General features: G+C 41.6%; 1 protein-coding gene across 1 annotated transcript in view; it reads right to left on the reverse strand.

Annotated features, from left to right (window-relative positions):
- Positions 1-2,818: 2,818 nt before the first annotated feature.
- Positions 2,819-25,677, reverse strand: part of SAMD12 (sterile alpha motif domain containing 12) — a 411,525-nt gene continuing 388,666 nt past the window's right edge. Inside the window, exon 5 of the mRNA XM_068525945.1 lies at positions 2,819-3,273. Within this exon, the coding sequence (XP_068382046.1) occupies positions 3,251-3,273 (23 nt within the window). The 3' untranslated portion in view covers positions 2,819-3,250. The remainder of the gene's footprint in view (positions 3,274-25,677) is intronic.

The following is a 25,677-nucleotide window of genomic DNA, read 5'->3' on the forward strand; positions in this document are numbered from 1 at the left end:
ACAAACTTATCCCCTTGGCAACCCAGAGAGTCTAATAATTATTCGTTTCTGTTCCTTCCCAAGACTGCCTTTCCTGTGCAAGTGAGGGGCCCAGCCTTTTAATAAAAAGATTCAGCACAGGTTCAAGTAAAAGGAAAAATAAATGCATCAACTGTTTACAGCCCTTAGACATCAAAGCATTTATCCCTTACCTCCCCATCTCCTGCTTCCTACTAAACAAAACTCACCACAGCCATCTCTGAGGTTCTGGGAGTAAAATGTCCTACACACATCTTGGCAAGAAGGTTCAGCACAGCAGGAAATAACCATGGGTCATTGTGGGTCAACACAGAACAAAGAATCCCAGGGCTGTGAAGGAAACTGTTTCTCCATTTTGTTGGTTTAGCTCATGACTGCTCAGATTTTATGCCACCACGTTTCCAAAACTATGCCTCCAGATGATTTCAAACAGAGGTCGACAGTTTGGAAAACAGTAGTTCATATGCAAATATGTGCTACGTGCCAGGAATTCAGGCATTTTTAGAGAAGCCATCTTCAGTGGGGCTCTTTCATTGTCTCCATCTTTGCCCTTTCCTATCTCCATCTTTGCCCTTTCCTATCTCCATCTTTACCCATCATCTTTAAATAATTGCCCAGCACACTTTTGACTCAAAAAAAAAAAAAAAAAAAAAAAAAAAGCTAGGGAACTCTACTTATTTAATGGTTTGTAACATATTTTGCAAAAGCCAAAGTCAGTAAGGATGAACCACCACCATTTAATGAACATCTATCTGCACCACAAAGCATGTCCAGTTTTCCAAGGGTGTTAACAGTTGTTCTCAGAATGTCCCTGGCTAAACCAACTCATTCCCAGATAATATCTCAGCACCTGGTAGTAGTTCTTTCGAATTCATCAGGCCCGATTTTGTGTCCCTGGGACTAGTTATAGAATTGGGGCTTCAGAGAATCCAGCATGATGATGAATTGCTGTTTCTGCATAAAGGATGGGATATAGGTGACCAGGGTGGCTATCAAGCAACTGAAAGTTGCTTTGGGGAGCTCCTACCAGCTAAATCTGGGTGCTGGGAGGGTTGGCTGTACATGATGGGCGCAAATACATGGCCTGACGCTGTCCACTTCCTCAGGCAAGGGAACTGTGCATGTCCATTTCCCCTCGTTGCTCTGGCAGGGGATGAATGCTGTCTGAATTCAGTTTGCATTGTGGAAAAGGTGGGGTGGGGTAGTGTTTGGGAGGAGGAGATATCATAAGGGCAAGGAGAGTCTACCTTGTACACTGTTGTTGCCCCAGCTTAATGCTTGGCACATAGCAGATGCTCAATAAACACTTGCTGAATAAAGAAGGGAAGAAACAAAAGATTGGAGGGAGCCTCTGGAATTGGAATTGAACCTCAGGAGATGGGCAGTGGAGACTGAGGTGCCCAGGGGTGTTGGCAGCCAGGGTTTGACTTCCTAATTCTGGATTTGTAAAGAATTACGGTCTGCTTGGGGCCTGATGGTGCCTATGCCGACCCATCAGAGGGCCAGATTTGGTGGCGACTGGAGCTTCTCTGAGTTCCCTCTTGCAAGCCCCCTTCTTTGGCACTACAGCCCGCAGGCTTGTGGTGAGTCATCCTGCTGGGTGACTCACCCGAATCACATTTGGATCTCTTTCCTTCCCTGTCAAGTTTCCAAATCTCAGGTGGGGTAGTTTTCTAATGGGCTGTGCATTTCCTGATACCCCCAGGGGAGGCAAGCTGTGGGGAGAACAGACAATGGGTGTGTGTCTGGTGACCCTCTGAACTGCCAAGCTTGCTTGTGCTGGCAGGCTCCCAGGGTTGTTACATGTATTGAAAGAAAAGTCTCCGATGTCTGCTGGTCTCAGGCTGGGACTGTGGGCACACAGAACATACTTGGCTGAGTTTTTGATTCAGTCAACTTTACATTTTCAGGACAAAAAAAATGCTGAAGCATGATGTAGGGTCAATCAATATGGACATTTCTCTAAAGACAAGTAATAACCGGGTTGACTGGTTTCCCAGGACTGTGCTTTGCTGTAAAACATAGTACAAAAAAATTCGTCATGGGTATAATCCCAGAAAGGATTAAAAAGGACTAGGAGGTTCTCTTCTGAGGAAGAAACCTAGTGTGGGGTTGGAACCTCTTGTTTCTCTAGACATGCAGGGGGTCACTTGCTGTTTTTTCTCTTCAAAGAACTGTGATCAGAACTTGACCTAGAGAGGTTTCCAAAGTGTTAAAGGCAGACCACACCCTGGGAAACTGCATTCTGCTGTCTTTACCATCAATGCACCTAGGCTAAGATTAAAATATGGCCACACCCCCATTTTGGTTCTTTGGAAAGAACTCTTCTATAGAATGAGAGATTACATACATTGGCCAAATAGAAGCCTCCTGTGTTTGAGTGTGTGTATGTGCTTGTGGTAAGTTGTGCCCAGGTAAGAGGAAACTAGAGCTAAATGATCACCATTCCCCAGGCCCACCTTTACCTCCCTTTGCTGCTGTAAGAAATCCAGTTGTTCAGTAAAGTGTCAAGAGGTTAAGTCTAACAGTACTGTGGCCATATTTACCAATCTACCACAAACGACGGAGTATATGCTAGGAGTGGAGCCTTGTCTTGGACAGTCTGAGCCAGAAATAGGACAAGATTTATAAGAAAGAAAAAAAGACTTGTTTTCTCACATGTACTGAACGTGCTGATTCGTTTCGGTATAGGGGGTTCTCATGTAAAGTGCTTAAGAGTTGGACAGAATACCTTTAGATGTCATAACTAACACAATCGAGACATGTTTACATTCCTACCAGGGCATAATATTGTGAACACTTCCACTGAGATTGCAGAACTGCCATAATTTTTTTTCTAACGCATCATGCCGTCTGCACACATAATAAAATAATCCAGTAGTTGCCATGCTAAAACGGGACTTCTAGTGAAGGGCACAGTCAGCTCCCCAAAGGGAGCTTGAGTTATGCACAGTGATGAAAACCGGAAGCAGTTTTCCAGCTAATGGTCTGCCAATGACCACTTGAAGCAAGTTGGCACTGTATATTATGTACCTCATTTAAAAATCCACAGCAAACTAAGATTTCCCAAAGCCCATAATCTTGACTGAATGGGTGGTTTTTCAGTTAATCTGGTTAATCTGTCAATGCTCCAAGGATATCTTCTGGCAGTGCCATGAGTTTAGTCTTTCTGTGAGGAACAGGCCATGTTCATATCGACTGGCAGGACAGCAGCTTGGAAGGCTAACCGCGTTTATGGAGAACCCTCGGTTGAGGCTGCAAGAGGAAAAAGAAGAAAACATGATGAGCTATTTCTCTATATTCCCATGTACTGGTATGTAGCAATAATCCGATTCAAACAAACCTTAACATCCTTAGGTCAAAGAGAAGGCGCTATTGGAGGTAACGGTGACTCAACTTCAAGATGAACTTATGGTGGCTTGTATTCTTGGAACGTCCTTCCTTTTTTTTTCTTTTTTTTTTTTTTTGCAGAGCGTGGAAGGTATCCATCTCAGGGATAGGAGAAGTTGCACGAAAGGAAGGGGAAAACTGGATCCCTGGAACTGGCATTCAGCCCTATGACAGGGCTGTGGTTTGGGAAACCATGTCATACATTATGGGGTTTCGTGCATTTACTTGATCTGGAACAAGATCAGACTGGGAATGGTGTGGAAGCATTTTGGGGCGAGGGTATAGTGGGGGGGGGGTTTCATTCTTCATTAAGAAGCTTTCCCAGGATAAAACCTAGAAAAACATATTGGAAGCAGTGTGGGTGGAGGTCCTGAGTTTGCTAGTTGAAAAGTCAGGTTGGCTGAGCAGGTCAGTGACTAGGTAGAGAAAGTCATTAAAATCTGAGCAGATTGAACTACTTGAAGGGCAACCCTGCTTCTGACCTTGGGAATGCTGGTACAGATATATTTGTCTAATTTTTCCAACTTTATTTTCTAATTTCCTTTTATTTTATCTCAGTATTCCCTACAGATCCTTATACACAGGTCCTCATTAATTAGTTAATAAAAGAGCACAATTGAATATTTTGCTCAGAAAGATTATCAATATGAGCTTTATTTAATACACAGAACTATTGGGCAATGGAGAGAAAGCAAGAGTTCTTGATGTTAAAAAAAACAAAACAAAAAACTTACCTAGGTTTTAAAACTGGCTTTTTTAAAACATGAGAGAATGCACAATTTATAAGCAAATGTTTCATTAAACTTACTATTTTTGAGACAATACAGAAACAAAAGTAAGGTACTATTTAAGTGCATTCAATATACAATAATATACACTACTGATAAGATTGTAATGAAAGTAGAATATTAATATATTGCTGATAGCATTGTAAACTGGAAAAATAATGTCTATTTATTTAAAAACGATTAAAAATTCACATTCATTGACTCAGTGTTCCCATTCTCAGAGTGCATCCTAAAGAAATATTCTAAAAAAGTGAAAGAAGCTATATGCACAAATATGCAACCCAGAGGTTATTTATAATAGCGGAAAAATTAGAAGACAACCAGTTTCCTACTGTTGAAAACTTAGGTTAAGTAAATTATGGTGCATTAACAAGATGGATGATTACATGGCCACTAAAGTAATAATTACGATGATTATGTAGCAACATGGTGAACAGTTATGATATACTACAATACAAAACTTACACATATGTACAGAAAAGAAATGTAAGGGAAAGGTGAAGGCTTTAGGATTTTTATTATTGTTGTCATAATGTTTTACACAAGAACAACAAAAGTTAGTTTCACAAGGGTGCAGCTTTGACCCATAAGCATTGACTAACTAAAGCATCCACAGTTATTTTCATTCACTAATACTACTAAGAAAATAAATATTTATAATTTCATTAAGAAATAACAGTCCAGTATTATTAAAGGGGATTAGAAACTGACACAAGTAAAAATCTTTTATCCAAGCCAACCGGTAAAAGCGAAGTACAGCTGGAATAACAGATTTCTAGGAATCTGATACCGTATACTATTACCCAGACTTTTGCTAAAATCAGCTCTGGAAAATGTGTGAAAAGAATTATTAAGAATAACCTACATTTAAAAAGTAAAATTGAAAAGTGAATAATGATAATAAAGAGTAAACGCCAATTAATTACTCTACTTTGGATCCTGAGTCAGGAGTTGATAACTAGGTTAATCACAGCTGCTATTTCTCCAAATAACCATGTCTTCCACATGAGCCTCTAAGGCTGATGGAAAGCAGATGTGTCTAACTTTAGCATACAATAAGATTTATAGCCATGGACATGAGCTGAGCCTATTAGACCTTAAAGGTCTTTCACCTGTGGCTCCCCAGCACGGTTCTTGGGATAGGTAGAATATCCCCATTTTGTGGATGAGGAAATTGAGGCCCAGGAGTATTATCTGCCCAAGGTCACACTGCTAGTGAAGGTCAAATCTGTACTCAGACCTAGGTCTGTCCCATTCTAGTGACATATAAGAGTGACAGGGACAAATATATCAAGTATTCAAAGTATTTCCCATTCTCCTATCTTCTAACTAGGATTCTGTGGTTATCCACAAGCCCCATCAGCAAAACAAAGGGCCCTAGTGGGCAGGAAAAAAAACTGGTGGCTAAATTAATTTATATTAGAAAGATGGAGATATTAGAAAGAACAGAGATACTCCTACAAGACTTGAATACACACAGGAGTAGAGGCCACAGAGAGACAAACTGGGGGTTTGTAGAGTGACATAGGAGATTTGGGGTGATGGCTGCCACATGTGTGGGCCCTTTGGAAGAGGGATGGCCAAAGAGAAGAGTGTGGATGGCATAATACTACCTTGACCCATCTTTCCACGGAATCAGTATTCATTGCCCTTTGATGCTTTTGCAGTTATTTATGTTTCCTTTGAATGTGTCACCAGGTTGAGTTGGGCTTTATGTGGGAGCAAGAGGCCCCTGTTTACTCAGGTTGTATGTGCAGGGATGTGCCTAGTATAAGGCTTGGACCATTGTCTTTCTGTCTCGTGTATAGCGATGGCTCTGCCGTTATCGCTTGGCTAGAGATTTTTGCTATGTGTAACAGGAATCAAGCCTTCAGGTATGTAAAAGCTACATGAGGTCAAAATGTAAAATGGCAGTTTGTATTAGATGGCTCTGGCTCTTTATAGTTTTGTTTTGTTTTGTTTTTAGAATTGAGGTATAGCTGATTTACAATACTGTGTTAATTTCAGGTGTACAGCATAGTGATTCAGTTTTTTTTTTTTTTCAGATTATATTCCATTATAGGTTACTACAAAATATTGAGTATAATACCCTGGTTCTATATAGTAAATCCTCACTGCTTACTTATTTTATGTATAGTAGTTTGTATCTGTTAATTCCATATTCCTGACTTGTCCCTTTCCCCCACTTCTCTCCCCTCCGGTAACCATAAATTTGTTTCCTACGTCTGTGAATCTGTTTGTTTTGTATATACATTCACTTGTATTATTTCTTAGATTTCACATATAAGTGATATCATATAGTATTTGTCTTTGTCTTATTTCACTAAACATTATATTCTCTGGGTCCATCCATGTTGCTGCAAATAGCAATATTTCATTCTTTTTTATGGCTGAGTAGTATTACATTGTACATATATACCACATCTTCTTAAACCAACTGTCTGTTGATGGGCACTTGGGTTGCTTTCCAAGTCTTGGCTATTATAAATAGTGCTGCTATGAACATTGGGGTGCATGTATCTTCTTGAATTAGAGTTTTCTTTTTTTCTGGATATATACCCAGGAGTGGGATTGCTGGATCATATGGTAGCCCTCTTTTAATTTTTTTTAAAGGAACCTCCATGTTCTTTTCCATAGTGGCTGCACCAATTTACATTTCCACCAACAGTGTAAGAGGGTTCCCTTTTCTCCACACCCTCTCCAGCATTTAGTATTTATAGACTTTTTGATGATAGCCATTCTGACAAATGTGAGGTGATACTTCATTGTAGTTTTGCATTTCTCTAATAATTAGCAATGTTGAGCATCTTTTCATGTGCCTGTTGGCCATCTGTATGAATTCTTTAGAGAAATGTTTATTTAGCCCTTCTGTCCATTTTGTGATTGGGTTTTTTTTTTTTTTTGATATTGAGTTGTATGAGCTGTTTGTATTTTTTGGATATTAACCCCTGTTGGTTGCATCATTTGCAAATATTTTCTGCCATTCCATAGATTGTCTTTTGGTTTTGTTGATGGTTTCCTTTGCTGTGCAAAAGCTTTTAAGTTTGACAAGCTCCCATTTGTTTACTTCTGCTTTTATTTCTTTTGCCTTGGGAGACTGATCTAAGAAAATATTGCTACGATTTATGTCAAAGAATCTCTCACCTATGTTCTCTTCTAGGAGTTTTATGGTGTCATGTCTTACATTTAGGTCTTTAACTCAGTTTGAGTTTATTTTTGTATATGGTGTGAGGGAATGTTCTAATTTCATTTTTTTTACACGTAGCTGTCCAGCTTTCCCAACACCACTTGTTAAAGAGACTGTCTTTTCTCCATTGTATATTCTTGCCTCCTCTGTTGAAGATTAATTGACTGTATGTGCATGGGTTTATTTCTGGGCTCTCTATTCTGTTCTGTTGATCTATGTTTTTGTGTCAATGCCATGCTGCTTTGATTACTGTAGCTTTGTAGTATACAGTAAGCCTGTATACTGAAGCCTGAAAGGGTTATACCTCCAGCTTTGTTCTTTTTTGTCAGGATTGCTTTAGCAAATCTAGGTCTTTCGTGGCTCCATATAAATTTTAGGATTATTTGTTCTAGTTCTGTAAAAAATGGGGTGTTTTGATAGAATTTGCATTAAATTTGTAGATTGCTTTGGGTAGTATGGCCATTTTAACAATATTAATTCTTCTAATCCAAGGGCATGGATATCTTCCACTTCTTTGTATCATCTACAATTTCCTTCATCAATATTTTACAGTTTTCACCATATAGGTCTTTTGCCTCCTTGGTTAAGTTTATTCCTAGGTATTTTATTCTTTTTGATGTGATTTTAAATGGGATTAGTTTTTACTTTCTCTGGTATTTCATTATTAGTGTATAGAAACACAGCATTTTTGTATATTAATCTAGTATCCCAATACCTTGCTGAAATCATTTATTAGTTCTAATAGTTTTTGTGTGGAGACTTTAGGGTTCTCTGTTTAGAGTATCAAGTCATCTGCAAATAGTGAGAGTTTAACCTCTTCCCTTACAATCTGGATACCTTTTCTTTCTTTCCTTCTTTCCTTCCTCCCTTCTTCCCTTCCTTCCTTCCTTCCTTCCTTCTTTCTTTCTTTCTTGTCTGACTGCTGTGCCTATGATTTCCAACATTATGTTAAATAGAAGTGGCAAGAGTGGGCATTCTTGTCTTGTTGCTGAATTTAGCAGAAAGTCTTTCAGGTGCTCACTGTTAGGTATTATGTTGGCCACGGGTTTCTTGTAAATGGTAGATGGCTCTGGCCCTTTAAAGGGGGAAGAGTGTGATCTTTGAGATGGCACAATTTTTGGGTTCCATCCTCTGGGCTTCACCATCCCAGACTCCCTCTAGCTCCTCATATGTACTAGGTTATTTGCAGTCTTTGCTCAACCTTTCCTCCTGCCTAGGATGCCTTCTTTGTACATCCTGGAACACTAGTGAACACCTACTCCTCTGTTTTTCAAGACTACTTTAAGCATCACATTCTTTATGAAGCCTTCTCTCTTTCTCGAAACAGCTGACAGCTTACCCTTGGATGCCAGCAAGGCATCGTAAATGTTTACCACAAAACCCACCATGAACACTTTAATGTATCCATCTCTCCTCCTAAATTTTTTGAGGGTGGTACCATGTCTTATTGTTGTATGTCTTCCTAATGCAAAGTGCAGTGCCATGTATACAGAAAGTGCTTAGTAAATAGTTGTGAAATAATGAAGAAAGCAGTGATGCTGGAGAAGGAGAAATTTTTCTCTTTTTCAGGGCTTAATTCAATACCTAATTTTAGTTGAGATTTAATCCTGTAGTCAGGTCTGCATATAGAGAGAGGACTGCTCCTGTTTCTTTCTCTACATCTAAGGACTACTCAAGGAACATGTGCATCCTGGAACTGGCCATGTATGGATTTGCAGCTAACAAACAGTAAAAAAAAAAAAAAAGCTCTTTCTCAAATCTTTTTTCAACATTACTAGTTTAGGCATTCTGGGAACCAATAACCTCTTTAGTCTAACAGCATCAGGGTCCAGGATGAGTAGGGCAACATTAGTGATTAAAGATTGTGGGTTCTGGAATCAGGTGGATCTGGTTGATAATCCAGGCTCACCACTTACCAGCTACATGTTGTTGAAAACATGAATTTCTTCACACCTCAACATCTTCACCTTTAAAATGGCGATAATAATCCCCACCTCACTTGGTTGCGGTAATGATGAAATAGGCTCATAGAAAAAATACTTTGCATGGTGTTTGGCAGATAGTCAATATCTGCTAAGTGATGGCTTCTTATTTTTATTACTGCCCAAACGTCCCAAAATTCCCTAGAGAAACTAGAGATACAAAGAGGTCAATGTACTAATGCCACAGCTGGAGGCCAGGAAGCAGAAACAACACAGCCCCGAGGCCAAGCCTTTGCCCCCTCCAGCGATGGGGTAACACTCCTCTTGCCTGCCAAGGCCACAGTCAAGGCACGCTGGCTTCCACTCTCACCCAGATTAGTGCAGATGCCAACAGACAGTTCCGTGATAAAAAGAGTTCACACCAGACACTTCAAAGGCAGGAAGAAGCTGGCCCGGGAGGCAAAGCCCAGCTTGGTAGAGGATTCAAGAACAGACCTGGGACTGAGAGTGTCCAGTGCCACCTCCCCTCACTCCAGTTGCAAGGGTGTGTTTGGGAAAGAAGAAAATATAGGGCTTCCCCGGTGGCACAGTAGTTGAGAGTCTGCCTGCCGATGCAGGGGACACGGGTTCGAGCCCTGGTCTGGGAAGATCCCACATGCCGCGGAGCAACTGGGCCCGTGAGCCACAACTACTGAGCCTGCGCGTCTGGAGCCTGTGCTCTGCAACGAGAGGCCGCGATAGTGAGAGGCCCGCGCACCGCAATGAAGAGTGGCCCCCGCTTGCCGCAACTAGAGAAAGCCCTCGCACAGAAACGAAGACCCAACACAGCCAAAAATAAATAAATAAATTAATTAATTAAAAAAAAAAAAAAAAGAAAATATAGTGTGTGCAGGCAGCCCCGCCCCTCCGGGGTTAAGAGAAGAAAGAAGACCTCATCTCTTAAGAGGGTTGTTTAGTGTCTTCCATTCCAACAGAAGGGCCGTATCTTCTGTCTGAAAGTGTCTTTCACGTGACTTGTGGTTGAGGACTTCAGGGTAGGTCTGAATGCACTCTGAGAATTCATAGCAGGGGTGAGATGCACATTCCAAAGGAGTGAGACCCACAGTCACCTCCACATAACAGTCAATAAGAAGCAGAACTAACATTTATTGAGCAGCTACAATGGCCAACTAAGGTTCTACAGGCAGTCACTCACTGAGTCCTGACTGCCATCTTTGAGGCCTGAATTGCATTATCCTCATAACACACCTGGAAAAAATGAGGCCAAGTTCATTAAATTGTCACAGCCATCCTGCTGGAATGCCCAGAGCTGAGACTGGAACACAGATCTACTCTCACCACAGTGCTTTCCTGACTCAATAGGAAACATGTGTTAGGAAAGCAAGTTCCTAAACTCCAACAGGAATGTGGGAGACAAAGCAAGTAGCTGTGTTTGCATAAAAGAATGCTCATCAAGTGTGAACCTATATACAAAGTGCCCTAAGTAAGAAGTTTGACCTAGAGAAAGCTAGTACCTTTCTATCTAACAGTCTAAAAGCTGTTCTATGTTTAGAGCAGTGGTTCTCAACTGGGTGCAGTTTTGCCCCCATCTGGCAATGTCAGGAGACGTTTCTGGTTGTCGCAGCTCGGGGGTACTACTACCGGCATCTAGTGGGTAGAGGCCAGGGACCCTGCTAAACATCCTGGAATGCAGAGGACAGACCCGCACTTCAAAGAATTAACCAGCTCAAATGTCAATGGTGCTGAGGCTGGTTTAGAGGGTAGAGGTCCTTGCTTATCTTCTATTCCTGGTTGTGAGCCAAATATATCACTCCCAAAATAGGCCAAGATGAAAACCAACTTAAGTGTGCCTCTTGTGTATACAGGAAATAAGGCTAATTTCAAACCTCTCTCCCCTCTTCATCATTTGCTCATTTTATTTGATTTTATATTCAATGTAATCAAAACCTCTAATACTAAATCATTTCTAACTTTTAGAACCCTCACAGGCATACCATTATACGAATCACGATGGGATGATTTAAACAGGTATGCTCAATTAATTAATCAGTATGTATGGAAGAAGTTAGGAGACAAAAGAAGGACAAAGGAGGATTTATGTGGCGATAAAACTCAACTCTGCTAACCAGCCGTTCGGTGGAGAAGTCACAGTGTTCTCAGTTGCACTGGTTTCATTTCTGCCACTACCGGCCCTCTTGATAGTTTGGTGGGGGCAGGGGGTGGGCGTGGGTGGTTGGGTGGTTGTTTGCCTCCTGAGAATGTGATTAAGAAATCAACGCTACTCCTGACTGCATGAAGATGGAAGTCAGAATCTCAGGCAAGATGGGTATCAGGGTGGCAGAGGACTTGGGTTAAGGGCAATAAAACAGATGACGCATACAGACTAGTCTGTAACGTCTCATAACCCTTAGTAAACTGGAAACCACAATGACTCTGTGATGGCTGATTTTATGTGTCAAAGTGACTGGGCCATGGGGTGGCTGGATAGTTGATTAAACATTATTCTGGGTGTGTTGGGGAGGGCGTTTCTGGATGAGATGAACATTTGAATCAGTAGACTGAGTAAAGCAGACTGTCCTCCCTAATGTGGGTGGGCCCCATCCAGTCAGTTGAAGGCCTGAGTTGAATAAAGGCTGAGTAAGGGAGAATTCACTCTCCATGCCTGTCTTTGAGTTGGGACATCAGTCTTCTCCTGCCTTTGGACTCGGATTTGGACTTGAACTGGAATTTATACTATTAGCTCTCCAGCTTGCTGACTACAGATCTTCGGCCTTCTCAGCCTCCAAAACTGTGTGAGTTGTTCCTTATAATTATCTATCTATCTATCTATCTATCATCTCTCTCTAGATAGATATATAGACACATCTCCTATTGGAGACCAGTATCTCCTATTGGTTCTGTTTCTCTGGATAACACCAACTAACTCAGTCTATAGACCACAACGACCATAACAATAAGCACTATTACTAACCAAGTACTCTGTGCTGAGCATCATGCTCAGAGCCTGTCCATTTTGCAGCAACCCAAGGACGTAGATCCCACAACCTCACTCTACAGGTGAAGAAAGTCAGGCTTGGGGAGATAAAGGACCTTAGACAGGCTGCAGCCTTCAGGCCAGGCTGTGACCCTCAATCTGGTTATGGCATGTCAGGGGCCTGTTGATTCCACAAGTGCTAAGAAGACACAGGAGGTCCCAAGGTCCCATGGGAAGATTGTCAGGCAACCATTTATACCCAGGTTGGGTAGGAAGGCTTTGGCCTCCATCTCCCACCCTCTCGGCCCTGCATTTTATTGTTTCAGTTAGAATGTAATGGGCTTCTGACACTATAAGTGGAGTCTTTCTGGAGCTGGCTTTGCTGTCCTGATCGGCTTGGGTTGCTGCCTCTCTCTAGGGGGTTTGTGGGTTCGTGAGATGAGTGAAACTGGACACACACACACACACACACACACACATACACTGAGAGACAGAGAAAGAATGCACTTGGTGTGCAAGCTGCCCCTCTCCTTTCCTCAGCCCTAGGGAAAAAAAAAACAAACCCATGGACACTGTATTCGTCCCCTTCCTGTTCTACTACAAATAAAACTGTCTGTCTACAGTCTACACTATGAGGCTCAAAAACCTCTCAGAAATCGACTCTGGTTCCTGTGGGTCAAGTTGAGTCTCTGGATTCCAGAGTTTTAAGAACTTGGCCATTTCGGTCTGAGGTTCTCAAAATTGACCGCATCAGACTCATCTCAAGGAGTTTCATAAAATTTTTATTTTGCTCAGCCTCTCTCCATTTCCACTGATTCAGAGTGTCCAGGGGAAGGTCTAGAAATCTCTGTGTTTAACAAGTGGCTCGGTGATTCTCACGAAGCCAGCTTGGCACAAATACGTGGGCGCACCTACATCTTTTCCCCAGGACTTAAATAGTAGTTATCTGTCCTTCAGACATAGAAAAGTGTGCAGACTGCGGGGGAAATTTGCTTTAGAGTCTTGTTCACTTCATGAAATAAAATACCAAGAGTCCTGGATATGATATAGTGCAGTGATCCAAATATTGGGTTTTAGAGTGAGGCCGACAGGAGTGGCAAGACCCGAGCAAGCCATCCAACCCATTCAAAGCCCCAGGTCCAACATCCCAATATTGTTTAGTTTCTATAGGCTGATTCATGCATCAATTAATCAAAGAGGCAAGCAATATCTATTCCATTGAGCATTTACTAAGATGCTCCCCATTGCCTTGGGGGCTGCAAGGCTTGGAGAGTTTCATATCTGTCTCATTGTACTTATCATACTGTATTAGAATCACCTGATGATGTGTCTGTCTATAGACTAACGCTCCTCCAACTTTGCTGTGCTTGGAAATTCCCTGGAGAGCATGGTGAAGCCCAGATTTGGAGCTCCATTCTTTCCAATGGAAAGAATCTGATTCGGTAGGACTGGAGTGGGTTTGTAAATTTGCATTTTTTTTTTTTTTAGAATGCTTTATTATGTTTTTTATTGAGGTGAAATTAACATTAAACATTTTCATTTATTTTTTGTTTTTTGAATTTTATTTTATTTTTTTTATACAGTAGGTTCTTACTAGTTATCTATTTTATACACATTAGTATATATATGTCAATCCCAATCTCCCAATTCATTCCCCCCCGCTCCACCGCTTTACCCCCTTGGTGTCCATATGTTTGTTCTCTACATCTGTGTCTCTATTTCTGCCTTGCAAACTGGTTCATCTGTACCATGTAAATTTGCATTTCTAACAAGCTTGCACGGGACACCCATGTCGCTAGTCTGAGGACCACTCTTTAAGCATCACTGCTCCTAACCCCAAGCTTCTTCAGGCAAAGAGTATGGCTTATTCTTCTCTTTCTGCACTTGCGTGGTAAAATGCCTAGAATAGCAAAGGGGTTCTTGAAATCTTTGTTGAATGAATGAATGAATGTATGACAAACCTACATGCATGAGGTTAGCAGTTTATCTTAAAGTAAGGACAGAATTTCTTTGGGGGCCATAGTACTGTTCTCGAATGAGAATGGATTTAGGAATTTCAGTGGATGCAAGCATCTGAACTCTATAAATTCTCTGTGATAATTCAAGACACCTATTGACCTCAGTCTCAGAGCATGATTTCCCCCAGGAAAATGGCAAAACCTCACCCAGCTTTAGGGTCAACTTGAACTAGAAGCCTGCTGACAACAGTGGCTGCCACCTTGCATCACATGAATATGAGATGATGCATTTCTGGGAGAAAGTATCGCAGGCCAGATGCTCTCAGCAGGGATGCGTTTGTATAGCCTATTAGTCAGAGGTAACCCCAGCGATTCCATTCTCTGCACTAGACAGAGGCAAGCTTCTCCAGTTATTAAATTCTAATAGCCACTCTAAAGGGTCACAGAGCCTTCCAGAAGAAAACTCTGTCCACTGGCACAAATGACAGTGAATCTCACGAGAGGGCATGAAAACCTTGAAGTTTAATTCAAGTTGCCACTGAAATTCCCCTCCATCTCCACAGTGTCAGACCGGCTGGCAGATTGTATTCTGAGGAATGGTTTCCTAATTCTTCTCACTGCTTCTGTACCCCACCTGACTCAATTACAAAGCATGGCACCTTTCATGTTTGTCGACTGAATGAATAAATCAAGTTCCTTTTCCTTTTTTTTTTAAAGCTCACCTATACCCCACTTTGTCTTTCTATTTAATCTTACTTTCATCTCAAGGGCCTCTCTGTTGACCGATCCAATAGCTTCTCCACTAGAAAAATGTTCTCTAAGATTCACTTCTTTAGAAAAAGTATGTTCAAAAAAATTCTCCAGATCCTGCAGCTTTTCCAAGAAAAAGAGAAAAGCCCACTTTTTAAGGCATATACAAGATATACTTAGTGTTTCTCCTTTTGCATGCCGAGTCTCAAGGGGCTGAAGTGCCTCTTTCTGAAATAAAGCTACACAAGCTACATAAATATGAACAAATAATGCTGGGGACAATGATGGATTTCACCATACAGAGTCTTAAGAGGGGAAGGGTATTTTAGAATAGTGCTTCTCAAATTTTAATGTGCCTAGGAGTCACTTGGGTATCTTGTTAAAATGCAGATCACGCAGGCCTCGCAAGCTCTCAGGTGATACCAGTGCTGCTGGTCTGTGCACCCCACTTTGAGTAGCAAGGCTGTAGAGTTCCTTCATCTAGAGCAGCACCGTCCAATGGAGCTTTCTGCAACAATGGAAATGTTCTAGATCTGCTTTGTCCAATATGGCAGCCATTAGCCACATGTGGCTATTTTGAGCACTTGACATGTGGCTAGTGTCTCCAGAAAATTAATTTTAAATTTTATTTAATTTTAATTCATTTAAATTTAAATGGTCACATCTATGTAGTGGCTACCATACTAGACAGCTGCTTTGTAGCATTGGAAACAGACTGAAAGATTTAGTTAAAAGAGTTTCAGAAAGAAGAAACCTGAAAAGCAAGGCAAAGCCACAATCCTTAAACCCATACCGTAAATTTATTCTGATTCCCACCCTCCTCCCTTTCTGCTCTCTGTAGGGAGGGTTCAAGGCTTCCCCTCTGTTCTCCATCATGTTCCCAGAATCTCTCTCTAAACAAAATAGTAATTAGGAAAGGCTTTATAAATGTTCCAAAGTGCAGAAGATTATCTCGTTTACATAAACTCTTTTAAGTTGGCAAAAACAAGCAAGATGTCTTAGGAGAAATAGTTCTTTTGTTATGGGCCCTTTCACCCTGGGGTATGTCTAGCAGAATTCTGAAGACAGGCTCCAAGGTTATTTCTTTGCTGTGTTTTGGCCCTTTGGCCTGGAACACAGGAGCAAATGCAAACAGTCCCAGGCATTCTAGAAAAGTTCAAAAGGAAGGAGAGCTCAGTTCAAGTTGAGTTCCCTCAAATGAGAAAATGCTGAGGGTGGGGAAAGGGTAGGATTTCATTTTGTCTGAACTGGATTTGTCAGCTCTCAGCATGTTACAATCTACATTAGAGTTAACAAGGTTTGAGGATCTTCCCTGGGCTGGTGAGTACTAATTTCCATTGAGGAAAAAGTTACCAGGCTTGGATATCTTAATGATAACAGATAATTTCTCTGTGCTGGCAGAGCTACAAAGCACGTTGCTATGAAACTGTATGGATTGGGCTATTTCTTTTGCGTATACAGTTTCCCCTTAAAGAATCCACTTGGCATGAGTTGCAAACCTGCTTGGGGACCCTTGTGATTAATTGCTTGAACTGGCTGGTGGCCATCAGCAGCATCTCACAATTTACCAAGTTCTACACAGAATTATGAAACTGAAGGTTTAATGGGATCTCAGGTAATAGAGCCCAGATGTCCAAGACTACGATGTTTGAAATTATATGGCTCACAAGGCTATAGGGCTTAAGCCTTATTTATTTCTTGCTTAGTGAATTTCCCTCTTTCCATCTATATGTCATCTTGGACCAGTCACATGCTAAAGTCCTCCTCTTGACATACTGCATCTAGAGAAGACATTCACGTACCCACACCTGTAGCCAGTAGCCTGGAGACACGTGTGAGCCCCACCTTCCTGTCCAAGATCTTGGGATTACGTTTTAGCCAAGTACATAGTAATTAACAGCCCTAGCTCCACCTTGTCGCTATGCTAGAGCTTAACTTCCAAATTGCTTTCACGCATTCAATTATATTTTATTCTGTCAGGGTCCAGGAGAAATGAGCTGGGACAGGTATTATTACCTCCATTTGGATGAGGAAACTAAGGTACACAGAAGAGAAGGGATAATAAGAGTTAACATTTGTGGAACCCTTACGTGCCAAGAAGTACTGTTCCCATGGGGTTTGTGTGCATCATTTCCTTTAAACCTTATAACACCGTTGAGGTTGATATGATTATCAACTCCACTTTGCAACCCAGAAAACTAAGGCACACAGCGATTGGGTCACACTGCTGAGAACTGATGGAGCCAGGACGGAAGCTGGTACTCTGGCTCAGTTATGATGTGCTACCTCCTCCTAAGGAAGTATCGTTAGCATCACAGATGAGACCTGGAGTCTGTTGGTGCTAATGGAGCATTCATTTAACATCATTTGCAAGACAGAAGACAAATCCCAGGCACATTTTTCTAACAAGAAGCGCCCTATGTTCCTCTTCCCTGTTCTCCTCCAGAGCAATGCCACCTCCTGAGTGTTCTGAGGCGAGAAGGGGATTCTGTTTAACGGCACCCATTCGAGAAGAACACTTGGCCTAATATTCCCCACCCTTTACGATCACACTTCAGCCCATCCTTGCAGACTTACCCACCCTGCATTCCAGTCACAGTAACTGATGGAATTTGTCCCATCCTGCCTTTCCTTTGTTTACATGGTCTCTACTTCCTTCCTCATCCTCCTGCCCCTATTCTCCCCTTCTTACCAGGCCAGCTCACAGGCCACTTCAACAAGGCTTTATATATTCCCATAAAGCGTCTCTCTCCCTGTTCAGAACCTCTGCAAGACTTTGTTGAATGAATGAACAAATGAAATGAACATCATTTTTTGATCACTGTACCAGGCATATGCAAAATACCAGGGATATAAAGATGAATGGCCCTTGTCATTGCCCTCAGGAAGCTTCCGGTCTACGGAGAGATCTGTACACAGGAAAACCACTATCACATAACGTCCTGCACGCCATTACAGAAGGAAGGGTGCTCATCACTGTTTACAGATATGGCTGGGAATCCTGCCCAAGCCTCACCCGCCCTCCTGGTTAGGGAAACTTCATGTGCAAAGGGCTTGTATTTTATGCATCTTTGTTCAGACCCAAGCACTCAGCACTCTCTAAACTAAGCAACTATATGATACCTAATAAAGGCCTGTCAAAGAAGTGATGGAGTCTCTGTCACTATGGTAGGAGGGGTCTAGAAACCTTCTCTCCTCCTGTCTTTTCAGTGGAAATGCAGAAGAGGGAAGCAGGCCCTTGCTGCCCCCCATGGCGGTCCCACAATGGTGCTGGCCCAGACAGGATGGGGGCAGAGGAAGCTCCCGGTGTGTCCTTAGGGTCAGTGAGCAGCAATGCCCCAAGCCATAGCTCTCGTCTGTAAGGGGCCAAGGAATGTTTAATGTACTGCCTTAAAATTATCATTTGGGCAAGCCTTCCTAAAACCTACTTCTGTCTTCAAGAGTTGGGCAATTGTTCTTCTTTAAAAATCACTATTTCAGAGCAGTTATTCTGATTACTTATTATGTGACCTCTTATAAAACTCTTCGCACAAATAAGCTTTTTTATTAGTTACTCTTCTCAAAAGGATTGTGAGGGAATCCCGGGCAGGGGCCCAGCCCCTTGAAAATCTCTCTAGAAAGTTGGAGTTTGGTTTGCGGGTACTACAGCAACACTGCATTCATATTTGTAAAGTTTATTGGAGACAGGGTGGGTGGAATGGCTGTTATCACACAACATTTCATCTCTTTCCAGAACCACCAACCTGTGCTGCCCTACAATTTTAAGGAATCACTGTGGGATAATGAAAATAAGTGATTCTTCTACTCGCTAGTTTTAAGACTGGTCAAGTTATTTAACCTCTCTGAGCCACAGCTTCCTTATCTGTAAAAGGAGGGAATTCATGTGTGGTTTACCGATGTTCTTGTGAGAACTACTATATTTCAATGAATCCAAAATGCAATTTTTTTAAAGTACCACTGAGAAAGGAAAAAAAAAACACTGCTCGTGGAACTATGAGACAATGCTTTTTTGGACAGTCCCGCACAAGGCATGATATTAGCCTTTAGTTTCTTTGAGATTTCTTTCATTGGCTCTGAAGAACCTGGCAATTTCTCTGACTTTAGGTACAAGCTTCATGTATGATGGGCAATCCTTTTGCATGCATCCTAGTAATAAAATCAACACACCTTCATCTTCTTGTGGTATCTTCCTATAGGTAGTGTAAATCTCATGATTGCTGCTTTTAAAAAATATATGAAATTGAGGCCATTCTTCCAATGTCAAACATTTGCCTCGCTAATGGTGCTCTATTTCCGTGACTTTGAGCATTAGGGATACATTTTTGCTTCAATGCCAAATTATACTGTAATATTTCTGAAGACATTTTAAAATAGCAATTAAACTCAACAGGTGAAGTACTAATAGTATATATAACTTGAGTGAAGTGATGAAAATATGAACAGTCACAGCCAAATTCATGCACCCAAGACTGCCATATGACTTACAGTGATTACAATGTAAAATGTTCAATTCAGAAATGTTAAAATATAAAAAAATAGTACATCTCAGAAGCAGTGAAATACAGTAAATAAAAGAATATATATTAGGGGTCTTGTGCCTACTAGATGCTCAACAAATCTCAAATACCTGTCCATTTAATAATGGAGAATGGTGCATCTCAAAAGAGTGCAGGGAAGTTGAACCTCATATTGCAAAGAGATAAAATACTGGATTGAAATCTGCCTCTTTTTGGATAAAATTTACATTTCAGAAACTACAAAACCATGAATGATCTCCATAGAAATCAAAGTACTTTTCCATGAACAATGTGAGAGATGGCTGCAAAATCTTGTCACAGCCCCTCTTCCTACCTCCCGTTGGGGTCTTTTTTCCTACTCCTTTGAATCTGGGCCAGGCCTGTGACTGCTTTGTCTAATAGCATATGGCAGAAATGGCACTGGACCAGTTCTGGGCCTAATCTTTAGGAGAATTGGGAACTTCTGCTTCTTCCTCCTTAGAACCCAGTTGCCATGCTATGAGTAGGCCAAGGAGCTACATGGAGAGGCCCACGCAGAGGAGAACTGAGGCTCCCAGCTGAACCTCAGCTGAGCGACCAGCCAACTGCCTTGACTAACTTGCTAGCCATTTGAGTGTGCCATCTTGGATGCGGATCTCAGCCCCAGGTGATAGCATGTGGGGAGAAAAGACGAGTTCCCGGCTGAGTCTTGCCCAAATTGCAAAATCATAGCCAAGTAATGACTGTTGTTGTTTTGGGCCTCTAAAATATGGGGCAGTTTTTTAATGCAGCCATAGATAATCAAACTTCACTACCTTGTTAATTTTCACAGGTGCTCTGAGCAAGATCTATTCAAGAACCTTAAAGAAGCAGGACCTGGAAGTGAATCCAGATCTTCTGACTCCTGGACTGAGGCCCTTGCATAATTATTCTGTACACTGGGGTTATCAGGGCTCAGCAGGGCTTGTAGGGCTCTGACTGTCTTACTCCTTAGTTCTCATCTGACTATATGATGAGAGGGGTATAGGGCTTAAAATTCAGTTCAATGTCTTTATTCTCGAAATTTGTAGATCATAAATGATATTTTTAAGAGAGTCCTTTCCCTTCACTCTCAAGGAGTTTTTTCCATCACTGGAAATCCTTAAAAGAGTTGAGTTCTGGTGGGTTCAGGAAAAATATAGGGAAGAATGAAAAAACACTCAAGAGGGGGAAAGTTTCAGTATCTCCCCTCTCCCCACACAATCTAAAACCTTACTTGGAATTTGAGAGTGGAGTTCATGAATTAGATACAAATGTGCTTGTGATATTCCCAAGCTTTTTTAGATATCCGGTGGTGGCCTCAAGGAATAATATCCTAGTGGAAACAAGCAAGAGTCATGGGGACACATTCATCTCAGTCATGGATTATTCAGAATGGAATCCCAAGATGACACAGATTACCTTGTTGACAGACTAACACACGGAGTAGAATCAGTCAGTCCTTGTGTCAGAAAGGCTTCAGGTTGAGATAGGAGTCTGGCTGACCACAATGTTACTTTAAACAGCCACCAAGTATATTTCACACTGCTGTTCACTTTCTATGCTAGGACATCAAGATCTTTTGTCTTAACATCTAGCAGCCTGTGTGCCGAGGCTGGCTATGGTGTCTGCAACATGTTAGAACTGATGGTAAGAGTGTGTGCCCTTAGTAGAGACATCTGTGTCTCAAGAGGCAACGTTGTCAAGCATTTCATCTTGCAGTGCAACGTTCAGCTAAAGAGGCTTAAGGAGACAGATCTTCTGTGTCTCAGGGAAACTCCAAATATCACTGAAGCAGGAAGCTTTTAATAGACATACACGAAGGATGCTACTACCATATGGGTGTTAGAAACTTGGTGTTTATTTTGGAAATCAAGAAGGGGAAGGAAAGTAAACTTAGTGTTGAAGTCAATATAAATTGCTGGTGTTTATCTTTGCTCTAAAGCTATAGCCACTCATGAAATTGTGATTCTTTCCCATGACTTGCTGGTTGATGACAAAGCTACCATTTCTTAATGAAATCAGTTGTGTAGGAGACAGTGCCTTACAGCATATGAACAGGATAAATTAGAGAAGTGTAGAAAGTGCAGTGGAACAATGGCTGGAGATGGAGGTGGAGGTCTGATAGGAACACCACTCAGATGAGAGGTCAAACAAGAGGTCAGGCTGTTACTGCAGTTGTTAGATGTAAGGAGAACTTATCTGAAGCTCTAAAAAAACCTGAATAAGAATGATCAAGCTAGAGAAGTACTACTTCTCTACACATGAAAAATCTTTCTGTTATTTTTTATATAAACCAAGCTAGAGTCAAATTCCTGTATTTCAAAAGTTAGCATTTGGCAAGTTCAATAATCTAGAACAGGTGTTGGAAAACTAGAGCACCCATAAGGCAAATCCAGCCCACTACCTGTTTTTATAAATCAAGTTTCATTGGAACATGGCTGTGTCCATTCGTTTATGTATTGTTCACGGCTGCTTTTAAATTACAGTGGGAGAGCTGAGTTGTTGCTACAGAGATCGTATAACTCACCAGACCTAAAATATTTGCTATGGTTCTTCACACAAAAAAGTTTGCTGACTCCTGATGTAGAATACCAAAATAAATTTAGTATTAGTGAAAAGGCTTTAAGAAGGTTATATATGGCAAGGAAAATAGCTGTTACCAAGTGGCCTCTACTGCATGGATGTACACGAAATACCCTTTCATCCTCACTCAGACAAGTTCCATGAAGTAAGCAGGATAGAAAGCAACGAGGACCCACAGATGGTACCATTTAGTAGGAGCTGGTAAAGGACCGAAGAAACAAAAAGTACTGGATTGCAGCAGTCGGGGGCCATTTAGCATAGGGACACATGTACCGTAGCTTAATAAACTTATTAAGTGAGACATTTAAGAAATCTATTTAATGCTTAAAGGAGGAAGTTTCAATAATCTCCCAAACTTTTAAGTATTGGAGCTTATTCTGAATGCTTCTTGATAAATGCAATATCAGCCATGTATGAATGTGGTGTGAGACTTCAGGAAACCAGTGATATGAGTTTCTGTGCATAACGAGTAGTATATGTAACTATTCCTTCACTGCATACACCCCCTACATCAGTTTTTCCTTTCCAGTGCCTGCCCTCAGCATTCATCTCTTAGACCCTTGCGATAGTTTTATTCTTCTGCTCTAACCTATTCCAAATGCCCTTACCGCACGAGTCTCCCCTGCAGAACTACCTGTCTTGTTCATCAGCACACGCCAAAGGAATATCCACTATGGGCAAGAGATTGTGCTAGATTCTGAAGGGGAATCAGAGCTGGGTAAGACAGTTTTTGCCCACAAAGTACTTCAAATGTTAGGGAGGAAAGACAATATACTTGTACAGTTGACCCTTGACTAACATGGGTTTGAACTTATATGTGGATTTTTTCAATAAATAATACAGTCAGCCCTCCATATCCGCGGGTCCCGCATCTGAGGATATGGAGGGCCAACTATGGAACTTGAGCATCTGAGGACTTTGGTATCCGTGGCAGGTCCTGGAACCAATCCCCCACAGATACCAAGGGATGGCCAAGGAAAAATAATAGTATAAGATATTAGTTGATGCAAAAAAAAAAAAAAAAAAGTGATCGCTGTTGCATAAATTGGTCCCGAGAGGGTGGAATTTGAACCAGGCCTTGAAAGAAAGGAGAAAAGAGGGGAAAGGGCATTGTAGGATGTTAGCAATGGCCAACTGCATTCAAAGACTCTCTGGGGCTCCACTTTCCTCACAGTGTAAGTTCCAGGGTAGGAGGCTGTATCCAGGGTTCTCTGTAATCACTACACATCCCATCCGTGCCTTCCACAACATCCCTCACAGATAAACTCTCCTCTGATTTTTGGGCATGCTGTTCTAATACCTAGAAAAGCTTTCTGTCCCCTCATGCTTATCTGAACTCTATTTATTATTTGAGGTCCAGCTTCTCCATGGCACCTCACCATGGGGCTCTATTCCATGGGGCTTGGTCACACATGGTCCTACCGTGCAGGACTAGCACGCAGTTCACAGCAAACACAGCTCATGGCCCACGTTCTGCAAGACCAAAGTTGGTCTCTCTTCAACAGCACAAGTGTACCAATTACAGGCTTGGGTGTTAAATTGCTATAGAGTGTGCCTAAGTGCTTATCCTCAAGTTATTGACTTATTCCACTGTACATCAGTAATACACCTAAGTGCTTATCCTCAAGTTATTGACTTATTCCACTGTCCATCAGTAATACACAATTCACAGCCTGGCCCTGGTCTGCAGCCCACACTTTAAATAGCACTGCTCTGGTGTAACTTCATCTCTTCTCATGAATCTTTAAAGCACTTATCATCCTTTTTAGGGTCTGAAAACTGGTGGCATGTAGGCCAAACTTTAATTAATTGCCAACACGCAAACATGAAGAGATTTATACTTCTTTGAAAAACTGGTAGTTGTGGCCTCATTGTCCTGTATTCTCAAATGACAATAATTGGCTGGAGCTGAGTGGAGCTGCCTCCTTAGATGTGCCATGAACGCTCCAGTTTTCCAAAGTGCCCATCACACTTCTGACTATTCTCAGGACAGTGCACCTCTCTCTTTCCTGTGTTTGCCTGAGCCCTGTAGGAATTTGTGTTGGCCACACTGGTCTATGATGTGCATTTTGCCACTTTAGTTATATTATTACATGCTCTAATTGCTTGCTGTGTGTTTGTCTTGTGTTCCCATCTAGATGCAAATTCCTGGAGGGGAGAGACTGCGCCCTGTATCTCTTCTCAAGTCTCTCTCAGTAGATAGCACAGTGCTATGCACACAACGAGCATGTGCTTAATACTTTTAGAAAAACTGAATGAAGGCATGATCTATTCTGCCTAGGTTATAAATCTAAAGTACAAATCCTAAAACAAATATACAAGGTAATTTTGTTAACACTCTCTGGTGGAGTAAAGGCAGCTACATACTCTTTGACGCTTCCTCTCAATGAGAGATGGGCATCTATTTCTCCTTCTCTTGAATCTGGGTTGGCCTCCGGCTGCTTTGAACAGTGGAGAATGGGATGATGATGATATATCAGGTCTAGGACTGGCCCGTAAGAGGAGGGCAGCTTGGTCTGTTGAGAAGTCTCACCACCCTACAGGAGAGACCACGTGGAAAAGCCTTGAGAATCTATGGAAAGGGGAAGGGCCCAGCTGAGCCAAGTCTTCCAGCCACCCCTGCCAAAGCACCCGGAAAGCGAGTAAATCTATCTTGGACCAGCCCTGCCACCAGCTGATGTCACGTAGGAACCACATTCAATGCCACGTGAAGCTGAAAAGTCGCCTAGCTGAGCCTTGCTCCAATTCCCAACCCTCAAAAGTGTGAGATATAATGAAATGGTAGTTGTTTTAAGCCACTAAGTTTGGGTGTAGTTTGTTACATAGGAATAAAGAAATGAAACAGAATCATCCCCATTTCTACTGTTCATCTGACAGCATCCTAATGTTCAGAATTCAAGTCCTTATCTTTTGAAAATTGTGGCATACATTAAAAGTGCTAATGCTTGTCTGGCACTCTGAGTAAATGGTTGAGGCGACTCATGGCTGGAGGGAGCGGGCTGGGAGTTCTGCTGTTGAGAGAACCAGTGTTTCCTGATGCACACACCACTTGGAGTGAGGACTTGCTTACGTGTAATTCCACTGTCACATCCTTCAGTAGTGGACATGGTGAGTGATATCTTCTTCTCTGAAGCAATTCTGTTGGGCTATTAACTTTTTATTTTATATTTTAGAAAGATATCTATCCATTATTTTGATCTACATAAATAATCTGGCCATGATTTTGTATTTTACGACTTTGTCTCATAGACTAACAGTCTGTGACCATCAGATTGTGGAATATGAAATTTGAGAGTCTCAAAGAAATGTTTCCTTTCAGTTGCCAGATCCTGGAAATCTGAAGGTCCTTAAGAAGTGTACAATTTATTTTTTTGCTTTTTGGTCACGACATGCGGCATAAGGGATCTTAGTTCCCCCACCAGGAATGGAACACGCACCCCCCCCCTGCATTGGAATCACAGAGTCCTAACCACTGGGAAACCAGGGAAGTCCCAAGAAGTGTACATTTTAAATAAAATCTTAACTCCTTCCCAAGAGCCCATTTTTAGTTCATCACAACATTTTTCTTCTACCATTCTTATCGTGTTATA

This window comes from Eschrichtius robustus, chromosome 17, assembly GCF_028021215.1.
Source record: "Eschrichtius robustus isolate mEscRob2 chromosome 17, mEscRob2.pri, whole genome shotgun sequence".
Taxonomy (NCBI): Eukaryota; Metazoa; Chordata; class Mammalia; order Artiodactyla; family Eschrichtiidae; genus Eschrichtius; species Eschrichtius robustus.